This window comes from Nuphar pumila, chromosome 16 (assembly GCF_984573655.1).
Source record: "Nuphar pumila chromosome 16, dmNupPumi1.hap1.1, whole genome shotgun sequence".
NCBI classification, from domain to species: Eukaryota; Viridiplantae; Streptophyta; class Magnoliopsida; order Nymphaeales; family Nymphaeaceae; genus Nuphar; species Nuphar pumila.
In genome coordinates this window covers 16829649-16844477 of record NC_143264.1, presented here as the reverse complement: position 1 = coordinate 16844477, position 14829 = coordinate 16829649, and the positions used below count along the sequence as shown (strand labels likewise).

General features: G+C 33.3%; 1 protein-coding gene across 2 annotated transcripts in view; it reads left to right on the top strand.

Annotated features, from left to right (window-relative positions):
• The window catches only part of LOC149813031 (uncharacterized), a 41130-nt gene extending 30050 nt beyond the window's left edge, over positions 1-11080 (top strand). Inside the window, exons 2-6 of one of the 2 annotated variants that reach the window (XM_089991501.1) lie at positions 190-322; positions 405-576; positions 659-852; positions 10478-10614; positions 10708-11080. In XM_089991501.1, the coding sequence (XP_089847627.1) occupies positions 190-322; positions 405-576; positions 659-852; positions 10478-10594 (616 nt within the window). In that variant the 3' untranslated portion in view covers positions 10595-10614; positions 10708-11080. Of the gene's footprint in view, positions 1-189; positions 323-404; positions 577-658; positions 853-10477; positions 10615-10704 lie in introns of both variants that reach the window. The other variant, XM_089991502.1, reaches the window with a different exon arrangement.
• Positions 11081-14829: the final 3749 nt, after the last annotated feature.

Here is a 14829-nt window from a genome sequence, read left to right as displayed (position 1 = left end):
TTATTTACCATTTGCATGAAAATCTTCTTTTTTGCTGCCTTTTTCCTGTCTTTTACGTTGGCTGTAGATGTCATGCTTGACTTGTATTTTGAATGGTTTATTTTTAATCTTTGATGTGATCCACTTGTAGCGCTGCTTGACTTGTGTTTTGAATGGTTGATTTTTATCTTTGATGTGATTCACTTGTAGTCCTGCTCAAGTTCAAAACAATACTCCAGCTGGAGGTAAACGAAGAGGTGGGCCTGGTGGTCTTAATAAACTTTGTGGTGTTTCTCCTGAACTTCAGGTTATTGTTGGCGAGCCTTCAATGCCACGAACTCAGGTTCTTTGATTATATAAATCTCGGCTATGCTTTTGTTTTTGCTATTTCAACTGTACAGATGCTAATGACCTGTGTTTTTCAGATTGTGAAGCAGTTATGGGCCTACATACGAAAAAACAATCTTCAAGATCCAAGTAATAAGAGAAAGATCATATGTAATGATGCATTACGGCTGGTATTTGAGACAGACTGCACTGATATGTTTAAAATGAACAAGCTTTTGGCAAAGCACATTTTGCCACTTGAACCAACGAGTATGTGTTGGGTCTGATCATTAAAATAAAGAGAGGATGCAGCTTTATGAGTTGCTAAATGTATGTGCCTTGTCTCTTTCAGAGGATTCAGGTCCAGATTCTAAAAGGCTGAAATCATCTAACTTGGCGTCTCCAGCTCAAGGTGCTGGAGCTGGTTCATCTTCTGTTATAATATCTGATGCGCTTAGTAAGTTTTTTGGCAATGGAGAAAGGGAAATGCATCAATCAGAAGCTATGAAAAGAATTTGCAATTATATACAGATGAACCACCTAGAGGTTTGTTTTCAGTGCACAGAAGTTTTTGTTTGTTTTCTAAATGCTAGATGACAATATAAAATTATAGTTATCCTTGTTAATTTCTGTTAGATGCTTGCTGTCACGTCTTTTATTCTCTTGACCATAAGAATCAAATTCAAATATCCATGCACATCGAGATTGTCCTATTCATAGGTTTAAGATCCCTTTTCTTCTTGTTTGTAGATTGACTCCATCTCTATTATGACCTGTACCATCTTAAGCTTGGCATCTTGGTATGTGATTGATTAGGAAAAAAACCTTAAAACCGTCAAGATAACTGAGTAAATAAACTAACAAATGACAACTAAGTAACAATATAACAAATAATCATATCATTCAGCTAATAATAAGGAAAACAAGAACAGCTAAGAACTAACAAGTAAACATGTAAAAACTAACAACCAATTAACAGGTGAACAACTGAAAAAGTTAAACGAGTGCCACAAATTACTCATAAGTCTGTCACAAAAATGGTGCAAATTCCAATGCACTCCATGATGATCTCCAAGACTCAAAACATTATGCATTTAAACAACAAACTTAAGAATTAAAAGACACATATCAAAATGTAAATAAATAATTTTATTCATAATGGACATTAAAAGAAATACAAAATAAAATTACATTTAAGCATCATTACAATGCACTAAAAGAAAAATAATACACAACCTTAATACTACTCATCACTCTCACTTTTACAAAGGCATACACCCACCCATATTTATAGAGAAAGGTAGAGAAGAGAAGGAGAGAATAAGTGAAAAAGAGGGAAAGATTTCACATGTGGGAAAGAGCTCCCAACGGCTAGAATTCTAGCCATTGCGAGTTAGTCAAGCTAGAGTTCCAACCGTTGGGAGAAAGTCAAGGCTAGTTTGACTTGACTTCTATATATATATATATATATTATGGAGAGAGGATGGCCAAACACACAAACATAAGATACTTACAAAATAAGGCAATTTAATATTTTTCAAAAGTATTTAAAGTAAGAATTTTGAATAGTCATTAACTACAAACATGATAGTCATTGACAAACTCGACCATAATAGAGAGATGCAAACAATAAAAATCATGCACATATATATATTTATCACAAAAGACATTAATATATAACAATCATAGATTTTCATCATTATTAATACTATGAATAAATAACTTAATAACAAATCATCTTTACACAACGGAAGATATAAATAAGCATAAATAAGCATGGATCAATTAGAAGAAATATTTAAACTAATAACTAATGCATATATGAATGAACCATGCAATAATTTAGAACCAATGAAGAAGTCACATATGAACCAATAACCAATAAACAATATTTCAAGAACACATGCTTGGAAATAAGCAAAAAATAAAGGAATCCCAATAAAGATTCACATAGATACAATAGAAGTGCCCAAGCACTTAAGAGCAATCAAATGCACACAATAACCACTATGAGCATACACATGCGAGATTTTACTAATGAAATGCTTAGAAAAACATATAATAAAATATGCGAAATTACAAAAACAAAGTGCAAAAGCACATACAAGTCCAAAAGTGGACAATTCAGAGGCACAAAGACGTAATATAAGCACAAGTTCACTATAGGACAACACAAAGGGCCAACAATGGGCAACACAAACAAGTAAAAAATATATTCTTTAATGAATATATCCTCGAAAAATCCTGAACTTATACAAATTATTCTAGACAATCAATCATGGAATAACTCATGCAACTAAAGCATAATGAAAATATTTTAACAACAATTTCTTATAAAATAGCAAATGAGTTTAGGAAAAATTATGAAGAGATTTTAAAAAATCTCTTTCATTACAATGAATGAATCATGCAAATTACCACACTAGTTTGGCCTCCAAACCTCAAATATCAAGTGTATCAACGACTAAAACAAGTGCATAATGCTAACGAATGACTAATACTACACACGAAGGTGTGAATAAAATTCTCGTCTACATATAATGACAGTAAAAAAAATCAAGTGTATCAACGACTAGATCAATAGTATAATGCCAACAATGAGCTAAAATCATACACGAAAGTGTGAATACACATATTTTGTCTACATACAATGACACTAAAAAATCAAGTGTATCAACGACTAGATCAAAAGTATAATCTCAATGCCAACAAAGGGCTAAAAACACACACGAAGGTGTGAATAAATACCTTTTGTCTACATATAATGACACTAAAAAATTAAGTGTATCAGCGACTAGATCAAGAGTATAATTTCAATGCCAGCAAAGGGCTAAAAACACACATGATGGTGTGAACAAACATATCTTGTCTACATATAATAACACTTAGATAAGATACATAAAAAGGAGAAACCACTCGAGGTAAGAAGGCTTGTAATGAAAACACACTAATGTCATCAATAAGAATATCAATTTTAACAATCTTTCAACATACTATGGTTTCAATAATAAATAGCCATCACAGATAAACAGAGTTATAAGCATCCATAATAATAAAAACCATACAACAAATGAGTGAAACACCATACTCAGATCTAGAGATCAAACAACTGTTAGTTAGAGCCAAACCATAAGTTGACAATCTAACCTAACATAAAACGAGGAGCACACAACTCACCCCAACAAATATCTCTGAATCAACAAAAGCATATATGGATTCAGAGGCCAATCAACTATCAATCAGATCCAAGACTGGTGTCAACACGACACATAAACTTTGATAATTACAGATTGATAAGATGATTTGAGGTGCACACATAACTCATATAATACGAAATTTTGGCTAAGCATTTTATGAATATGATGAAAATCATGGAAAATAACCCTAAAAGTAGGTGACGTTAGTTGGGTCTAGGCGTGTTCCAGGCTCCACTGACAAGACCTAGTTGAGACGAATAATATTTGAGAAACTTTTTGTTTTTAACCTTTAAATTTGAGAAAAAATCGAGCGAAATTCAGGCAAAATTCGGAGGCGAAAATCAGGTAAGTATACTGTTAGATGCGTCTCGTGATTCTGAGAACATTGGTATTTCATTTTTTTGAAATTGGGTTATGGTTGGCCCGAAAATTATGTTTTTTTAAAAATGACTCGCCTTTATTTTTACCTTTTTCTGAATTGAATCAGATCGGATTGGATCCGTTTGATCCAAGTTGGGATCCATATAGATTTTGGATATGGATTTGGATCTTGGATTCAGATCCAAACCTGAAATCCAAATACAACCAATTTAAAACTTTAAAATCAATTTAAAGGTTAAATTAAGAAAGAATTCCACTATGAGAGGACTTACAGTGGGGGCTGACATCCTTTGGAATATTGTTAAATTAATTATTTAATAATTAAATATTAAATAATTAATACAATATATTAATTAATTAAATTTCAAAAATTTATTTATTGTATAAGGTGGAGTTCTACGTGAAGTAGAACTCTACTTAGATAGGTCCTCTAGAGGGGCCATCACCCTCTAGATGGACCTCTAATTAAAATAATATAAAGAAAAACAATAAAATAAGAGATAATGAGTGGTTAGAGAGATAGAGTGGGGCATCACCCTCTAGAGGAATCTTTAGAGATAAGATAAAACAAAAAAAAAGAAAATAAGAAAGAATAAAAAAATTCTAGAAGATGGGTTATAAAAGGGCTGGTTTTTCCCCTCTCTAGAAACTCGTGTTTCTTGAGAGAGAGGGAGAGAGTGAACTCGTGGGGAAAAAAAAGAGAAAAAAAGAGAGGAAGGAAGAAGAAAAAAGAGGAAAAGGAGAGAAAAATAGTTAGATCCGTCATTTTCGCCCATCATCCGACAATTTTTTTCGGCCTATTTTCGTTTCTAAACTAAGGTACGGGTTTCTCTTTAACTCTTATGAGAAGAAAAGAGTGTAAATCGGGTTTGATGTATACATATTAGAGTTAAAAGGAAAATCTGGAATTAAATACGAAAATATATATAAATATGTATTATGTCGATCATATATATGTATTGGTTGAATCCTTAGTGAGAATCGATTTCCCTATGAATAATCAATTTTTTCTCTTGGTTCTTTGCTATCAAACCTATTTTCATTTTCAAGAAAAGTAACGTATTTTGAAACATAAGGTTTGTTTTTTATTGGATCAAAACATCGATATCCTTTTTTATTTTTTCCATAGCATAAGAAAACACATTCAATGGCTTTTGGGGATAGTTTATCATTTTTATGAGTAAGAACATAACACCTATAACCAATGATTCTTAGTCTTTTAAAATCGGGAGTCATTTTAAAAAGCTTTTCAAATGGAGAAACATTGTTTAATAATGATGAAGGAGTTCTATTAATTAAGTAAGTTGAGGTTAGAACGGCTTCAGCCCAAATTTTTTTTGGAATATCCTTGAAAATTAAAAGAGTCTTAATAGTTTCTATTATATATCTATGCTTTCTTTCCACTAACCCATTTTGTTTCGGAGTTCTAGAACAAGACCTTTGATGACAAATTCTATTTTGTTTTAAGTAATTTTGAAAATCATTAGACATGTATTCTCCTCCCAAATTCGATCTAAGAATAAAAGGGTTGCTTAGGAATTGATTTTTAATCATTATATAAAATTCTTTAAAAAAAAAGAACACATCGGATTTATGATTTAGAAAATAAATCCATGTGTATCTAGTAAAATCATTAACAAAAATAACATAATATGAGTAAGTTCCTTTTGATATGTTAGGTGAGGGACCCCATAGATCCGAATGTACTAATTCAAAAGGTCGTGTAGAAACAAAAGTTCTTTGAGGAAAGGGAATTGCTTTCATTTTTCTAAAAAATGCAATCTTTACAAGATGTCTTTTTCATTATATGTATTTCTTAAAAAAGAAAAGAGACATTTTCGAAAAGCTAGGGTGACCAAGTCTCTTATGCCAAATATCAATACTTTTGACATGTACAAAATTACAAAATGACTTGGGTGGAAGGGACAAAAAATTCATAAAATAAAGATCGCCTCTCCTATGGCTTTGCCCAATCAACTTCCCTGACTAGAGATCCTGCACGGTGCAATCTTTAGGTGAGAAAAAAACTTTGCAACTATGATCGAAAATTTGAGAGACGGAAAAAAGATTTAAATTTAATTTTGGAACCACCTTTATTTTTGAAACAAATTTTTTTTTGAGAATGTTTTGAATCAAGTGTTCCAATAGTTTCTATTTTTAAAGAAGTTCCATTGGTCGTTGAAAGATAAGATGAAGTCGGATTAGTATAAACTTTGGAAGGAACATTCTTATGAGGTGTCATATGAAAGGAAGCACCCAAATCAAGAATCCACATACCTGGAGGAGATGAGGAAGATGCAATGGCCGCACCCGAAGTGGAGGATGATTTGAGAAGTTGTTGAAGTACTTTTGATATTTGATTAAGCGTGTTTTTAATATCTCTTCCATTTTTGCGTGCTTCTTCTTTTTTAGGTGTGAATTCTCCAACAGAAGCTTAGGACATACCGGTCTAATGTATCACGGTTCATTACAATGATGGCAAGTGACTCTCTTCCTATATCCACTATTATAGTTGGGCCCATTATCATAGTTATTTGGTTTTACAAAGTGGGGTGGCTTATAGGTTTTTACATTAGAACCCAACCTAGTAACGGCCAAAACATCATCATTCTTATGGGTCATGCCAAGACGGGTTTCTTCTTGACATACCTCAAAAATAGCATATTCAATAGGCATAACTTTTGTCCTATAAAAGAGAGACACTCTCACTTATTCAAATTCCGGTCTTAGACCATGATGGAATTAAAAAAGTGTTCATTCTCAATTTGCTCTATTCTTATTTCAATATCTTTGGGAGCCACCCATTTAGGCTCATGAAGAGTTAATTCATCCCAAAGAGGGGACAAAATGCTAAAGTAATCCCGAACACACATGTCCACTTTCTTAGTCGATCTAATTTTATCTTGACAAAAATATTGTCTAGCAAGATCTTTTCGGGTATACATATCCTTAAGAAAGAATCAAGTTTCATTGACTCTTCTAAATTTAGCAATGTTGACACATATTTTTATGTCAACATTGTTTATAAACCATGACAAAATTTTGGCATGGTTACTTTCCTAATCCTTTACCTTTATTTGATGATCATTGATGACTTTAAGACAATCATCCTCAATGAGAGCTTTTTCAACACCTCCTTCAACTTTGGTGAGCTTCAACGATGGTTTAAGAGAGATTTCCGTCGCAAAACCCCAAAGTTTCTTTCGTCTAAGACAATTTTTCGTAGCCGATGCCCACATCAAGTAGTTGGATCCATTAAGTTTGAAGAAGAGCTCCACTCTTGATTCATGTTCCATGACGATAAGAAAAAGATTGGGACGAAGAAAGTGATAGCACATTTGTCACGATCTTCAAACACCACAAGAAATGCTTCCAAGATCAAGAGAACCCAAATGGCTCTGATACCATGTAATGAAGTAAGCGAAATTACGAATAACATAGTGCAAAACACTTACAAGTTCAATAATGGACAAATACATAGAGAATAGACAAGCACTTTAAGTGCACACACAAATCCACTAAGGGACAATGCCAAAAGGCTAACAAAAATAAGTATTATTGAAAAAGTGAGAAAAAGAATGATCAGAGTTATCGAAAGCGCCCTTGAGAGTGGGGAAGTGTGCTTCTTTGAAGCGCATTTTGGAAGCACAAAATGTCACGCTTCCGAAATGTGCTGGGAAGCTCACCAAAAAAATGGGAAGCATGCTTCCCAATTTAGGGGAATCACACTTTCCATTTTGGGGAAGCTCGCTTTCCCCTCGTTTCTTTTTTTTTCATTTTTATTTTTATTTTTATTTTTCTCTTTTTTTGCTTCCCCCTCGCTTCTTGGGTCGCTTCCTAGGTCGATTCCGAGCTTTTAAGTCATCCCACGCTTTCCGCTTCCTAAAATTTTGAAAGTGCCTTGCTTTCTCGCTGGCAACTCTGGGAATGATACATGTAAAAGGGGAACACCCCTATTTATATACAAAAGGGAGAGAGAGGGACCCTTGGGAGCTCCCTACTCTTAGAGTCATTGGGGATCTCCCAATGACTCCAAGAAGTGGGGCCCCAAAGTTAAAAAAAAAAGAAAAGAAAAAAAGGAAAAAAATAAAATAAAATAAAAAAGTTGTTTATAATAAACAACTATTAATACATGTAAAAATACTAAAATGCCCCTATCGGGCAATACATTAGATATATATATATATATATATATATATTAACAGTTCATACAAAACAATCAACACATTTATGCTAAATTAAGCATTTAGGGATGCATGAATCAATGCAACATGCATGACTAACTTTTTAAGTTCAATTATAAATATTATTTTTTCCTATATGTTCCTATTTAATGCACATAATTTAATTTTCACTTTCTTAAAAGCCGTAGATACTAAAAAACAGGCCAAATTCTTGAGGTTCAAGGTAGTTCTCAGTGGTAGCTTAACACACAATTTGTATTTTAAATTATTGAGTTTTACACATGTTCCTCGATGCAGTAGCAGTTCCTCGAGCTGAGGGAATGGACTCCATCGTGGCGTACTTCACCTTCCGCACAATGTCCCACCACTTCTTGGCATCATCCTTTAGACGGTAGGTGCCAAAATCCATCTGTTTGTCTTCTGGTATGTGCAGAGCATGAAAGACGCCTTCGATCTCCTCGACGCAACTCTCAGCGGCTTCAGGGTCGGCCTTCTAAGAAAAAGTTGGCGAATCCAACTTTAAGAATTTCTCATACGTCTACACCAGTGTGAGGGGTCGGGTCTCGACTAATGCTAGGTTCGCACATGGTGCAGGGTGAGCAATCTATGCCTGGATGTGAGTATTAAATGTCTCAGCCAGAGTGTTGAGGGCATTCATCAAGAAGTTAACCCCCCCGCCTCTCAAAAAAAATGCAGTGATTATAACTGTTTTGGGTTGGCTTAACCTGTGCCTAATTCAACCCATGCATAACCCCTCACCGATGAGATCCCAAGAGGAACCCGTACCCAGGGTTGATTGACTGCACTGGGTGCTGCACCCATATTCACGTTGCGTGGATGCAGGTGCGGTGACCTATTTGATGAGTCCATGTGACAGCTGTATGAAAACATTGTCATACTCTTTAATTTCTCATAACATGTGGTGTACACAGTAGGATTCCTAAATGGAAAGGCCACATTTCTCATGAAAAATGTAATGGAGACTCTTAAGTTATCATAGCATGTGGTGTACACAGTAGGCATTCCTAAACGGAAAAATGTAGTGGAGACTCAATAATTGCAGTTATGAAGCAAATGATGTATGATGAAACATATGTACACACACAAGAAAAAGGATCTGCTAATCATAATGCCCTTCTCATTCGTGCCCTAGATGCCTGATTTTGAAAATTGATCACAAAACCATGGACGTAGTTTTTTTAGGATGCTGATTATATGTATCTTACTCTTCTGTATATTTTTAATTGGATAGGCAAATGCGTACTTATTCAGTATTAGAAGAAAAAATCATTTTTGAATACCTTTTGCACACAATGATGCTATATTGATGCACACAATGATGCTATATTGATTAAAGAGAAATATAGCAGGTAGTAACTGAAGACTGTAAATCCATCAAATTCCACGTCAACAATAGCTCCTTAGCAAGATATCCACCATTAATACGAGTAGTCCTAAAGTTGCTTATGCCTTAAAACTGGGACTTTCTTTGGCTACATAAATTTTCATGCAGTGTAGTGGCTACCTTTTTTAACGTTTTGTGAGAGAAGAATGCGGCTGCATCCATATTTTAGAAAGGCTTTGTGGAGCCAACCAGAGGCCAGCAATGAACTTGTAGATTCAGCTTCAGAAATAGAGGAAACTCATGAATTTAAGAGCAGTGGTTTAAGCTACCCATTATTTGTGGATGATGCCTAAACAGAGGTGGAACATCTTGCTGCTAAAAGATTATTGCTCTAATAAGACTTATCATAGAGAAAAGCTCTGTTATTTTTTAAAAATTACCATCTCTTGTATTGGCATCTTAATACCATCTTCTACCTTAAAAGTGAGAAATACAATCCAACCTTTTATTATATCAATTGAGGGATGACTACGACTGATTCTATGGTAGCCAAAGGGAGGGTTTAAACTAGGCCATCAATTATCCGACATGGAATGTCTAGGCTTATTCCTATATGAGAACCTTTTCTGCATGTCTTTTCTGGCTTGAGACTTTGCATGGGATGAATATTCCTAGAGTTTTTTTGCTCCATTCTTATGTTTCCAATCTTGTCTACATCATTGACTTGCTTATCAATTATAAATCTTTCAAGTTTTAGCTGTTTTCTCTGTTATGGTATTTCTTTCATCTTAGATTAGTGTTTCATACTTCCTTTTTTATGAGTTTTGAATATTCCATTAGCTATCTCACATGGACACGGCTGCAGATACGGGGATACAACCATTTTTATGAAGTTTTCAATATGACTAGTATATAAAGGGACACGATACTGAGCCAAAATGGATTGTCCGTGTGATATAGGGGCTACTCTGCCTGGAGTTCATTGCAGTTACTTTTGGCCTGTGGTGGTTGCAAAATGTGTTGTCATTTTATTTGTAAGTCTGTTTCGTGATCTATATTTGCAGGATCCATTGAACTCGGTGATAATATGTGATTATAGGCTTCGAGAACTTTTTATTTGTGAAAAATTTACTGCTGGGAGCTTGCCAGAGTTGCTTTCACACCATTTCTTGAAGCGATAATGTGATCAGATCGCAAACTGGTTAGTTAACTTTAGTGATTTAATTTTCTTTTTTGATTTTATCATAACCTTTTCATTTATCAAATCTGATAAGTTTCTTTTGCCATGTAGTAGGGTGGTCTATATCATCAGATTTGCTGCATGTTGCAATTCAATGATGATCCTTGTTTCACCACCTAACTGATGTGCAGGCTCGTGCTTTTCTGTTTTTGTCAATTAGCCCTATTTATCTGCACAAATCAGGCATTTGACTAATCCCCTGCAAAGAATTTCTAAGCTAAGGACTTAGTTTGTGAGCAGCTAAGTCTCCATTAATTTAAGCGTTTGATTTATATGCAATAGTATGATTAACATGTGGCATTAAGAGGAGTGTTTCTCAAACTGTGCTAGCAGCACAATTCGGTAGATTGGAATGACATGACGGGTTTTAATCATTGTAAGAACATTGACTCTTTGTTAACCTTAATACAAGCCTCTGATTTTGCCATTATTTGATTGCGTCTAACCCAAACCTCTGTGTGTGTGTGTGTGTGCATTCGTGCACACGTGTGAACCCTAAGTGAACATGGTTTTGAAGCTCAGGGTTAAAAGGTAAGCGCTGTAGGATCTTTAACATAAGGGACTTTGTTTTCATTTGGGTTAGACATGATGTATGAGTTTTTACTTCTCTAAACAAAGCATGACGTTGTGAAGGTAGTAAGCTTTAGCAAACAGGAAAAAAAATGGAAAATAACTGTACTGTAACAACAACAAACAATAGCAACTACGCCTTCATCCCAAAACAATTGGGGTCGGCGATATGAACCAAAAAAGAAAATCATTCTGGGTCTTCCACATGAATCCTTCTCCTCCAATCATTTCTATCCAATGCCATGTCCTCGGTGAGGTTCAAAGCGTTCATATCCTTTCCTATCATCTCCATCCAAGTCTTCCTAGACCTACCCCGACCTCTTTTAACTAATATATTTCCCCATTTTTCCATCCTTCTAACTGTACTATATATGGTAAAAATGTGTTTTTTTAAAAAACTGCAATTTGCTAAATTCACTCGATGACCAAAATCACAGAGCCAGCTTCTTTAGGACCTTTTAAGCTTTTGCATGTGTGAAACTATCACAAACTTTCACATAAAAGGAGGTCTGCACATTTTTTTAGGACTTCATGAAACACAAAAAATTATGTTATTTATGCGGTTTTCTTTGTGGATTGTAAAATCACATAACATGGTAAAATCATATATTTTATAGTAAAGTGGAAAATAATGTGAACCTTTTTTCTCTTTTCTTTAACCCTTAATGTATGTTTGTACATTTTTTTTTTGTGGTCTTCACGAATCTTGCAAAAACAAATTTTGCGAACCTTATGATCATGACTTCTCAAATACCTTAGTAAAATCGCAAATAGAATGTGATCTTCAGGTTTGTAGTTTTTTGTGGTATAAAAAAATGATTTTCTACACCATAAGGCTATTTTTGTATTTTTTAGGGTTTCATTTATGGTTCCCAACTTCCTTGATTTTTTTGCAAAAAAAATTGGTAACTTTTTTGGCAACTATTTTTGGCCAGTTTTTTTGGTGATTTATTAGTGGCACTTCATCATTGCATTCTGACGAGGATGCGACCCCGATTAGGTCGAAAGTTGAGTTTTATACAAACAATATATATATATATATATATATTTTTTATTTTCATTCTTAACTTTTTTCTTTTTTTTGCATAAATGAGCTTATTTAGGCCCATGCATATTCGTGTGTGGTTGTTTGCTTGTCTTATATTTTATTTAATTTTTAGTATTTTTATGTTATGGTTGACTGTGTTGGTGTAATGAAGTTATGGTTGACTGTGTTGGTGTAATGCGTATTTGTTTTTGCAAAGACAATTAATGATGTCTTATATCTTCTATGCATATCTTAGGTAGTTCGCAATGAATACTTATAAACCATACAAAGAATATTATATCAAAAAGTCATTCAAATCTCCATCCTCAGCCTCAAGCAAGGAAGCAACTGTGTTGCCTGAGATATTTATAAAAGTTGGCGAGGAATGTCAAAATGAGTTGAAAGGGTATGAATTTTATGAAAATTCGTTGATGGCAAGTGACCTAAGTATTAGGTTTGCACGATCGTTTCATCTTGTGTTATGTTTGTATGTATACAAATGAATGTAATATGAATGTTTCATATATAAAAAAGCCTGCAATGAAGGCATGAAAAGCGTAGATAATCTGTCAAGGACCGTTTACCTTACCCTTTATTTCACCGTTTACCTTACCCTTTATTTCATTATGAGTTTGAAAACTGAAGTTTTTACTATTTTATTATTGACTAACAAAAATTAAATTGTAAACATTGGCTGGTTAAAAAAAATACTCACAACTAAAAGGCAGGAAGATGAGGTTGTATGCTTTGATGTTGATGACAACATGCCCTATGTTTGGTTTGAAACTGACAAGGTATTGGTTGGACAATGTTGCTTATGTAACAAACTTAAGTTTGATTTTTCAAAGTAACCTTAAATTTGACCTATGTTATAGGTCTTATTTTCTGTCAATTGAGACAACAACCACTAGGTTCTTTGAGATTGACCTAAAGGCGAAGGAGTTCATGCTGTATAATTTAATTCGTAGTACAACTTATGCATATAAGAAGTTAAGATTACTTATTGAAACATGATCTTATTGCTCTCTTGTATTTGGTAGGTTTAATGTTTTGTTGCAAGCTGATTTTTTTACAGCGTAGATGTGTTACACTATTACACCTAGTGGATAGTCTCACTTGTGAATGGCATTTCTGAACAAGAAATCGAGTAATTACTTTGCTTATATATTTGATAATTCAATTAATGTTCTGTACATGTTGACTTGGAATATTTATGTTACAACTACGATTGTGATATATTTGAACTTTTTTTACATGTGATACTTGAGAAAAAATAGGGATTGCCCTTCATCAAGGTACGTGTTTATATGTCACTGTTTGTCATATTTATGAGAGGTAAGCTATATTAGTTATTTATTAATGATCTTTTTTCAAAATGATGTCACAAACTGCATGAATCATTTAATTATATTGTATAAGAAAATAAGAAAGAATTCTAAGGCAAAAAACAAAAAAAAAGACAGCAACAAAAAATAATGGAGGCTACAAAGACAGATGCCATGAAGACGGATGTTGTGGAACTGTAGGCAATTATGAGGACTATCTATTGATTAATATTTTAATTTATGAATTGTCAAACTTTATGAATTGTTTAACTGAGTCAAAACATATAGCTAATTAAAAGTTTGATATTTTTTATAGTTTAATTTTTTCTTGTTTAATGAGTTTAGATTTGTCAAAATTTATGATTTGTCAAACTTTAAGGATGTAAATTATGAGTTTCATCATTGTTCTTTAAATATTTTAGTTCAATGTTATACAAATTTTCTATGTTTATAAAGGGGATGCAAAACATATAAAATTAGCATAATCGTCATTGTTCACATATTTGTTCGCAAAATTCCTTTTATTCGCAAAATCACATATCTTAGATTGAAATCCATAACAATTTCTTTGTGAGTCTAAAATCACATATCTTAGGTTATAAAATGAACATGCTTATATATGTTGAGAAACTATGTTTTGATGATACATGATAAATATGATATGCTATAATATGATACATGATAAAAATGATATGCTTTCATGAGATATGATAAATATGATATACTTTCATATATGAAACTGAATATGTTATATTATGACTAGATATCATGTGCTATGAATCTAACGTGTATTTGATGCAAGGATCTTTCACTTGAAGATAGTGAAGGCTTTATATTCAAGTACAACATCCTGATGCAATCATACTCATGGATTGAAGAAAAAGCTTGATGAGCCAAAGAGATGCATTAAAGACTATCCAAGATGATCAGCTACTTCAAGATGTCTTTTTTCTTTTTTAGAGTCATATGTAACAGAACCTTCAGAAGCATGCATATTTCATATTAGACTATATGCTTTAAAATCATACAAAGCCATTCATATAAAAAAAGACAAGCTTTCATAAAAAAATCGTTATGTATATTATATTATTTCAAAAATACCTTTTTGAAACAAATCATTGTATTTCTCAAAGCATTTATGAAAAAGACAATTTGACAAGATATAAAAGCTCATGATTTCAAAAGCATTTATGTAAGAAAAGACAAAATGCATTGGTTCATAATATACAAACATTTGCGTAAGAAATTTTGGTT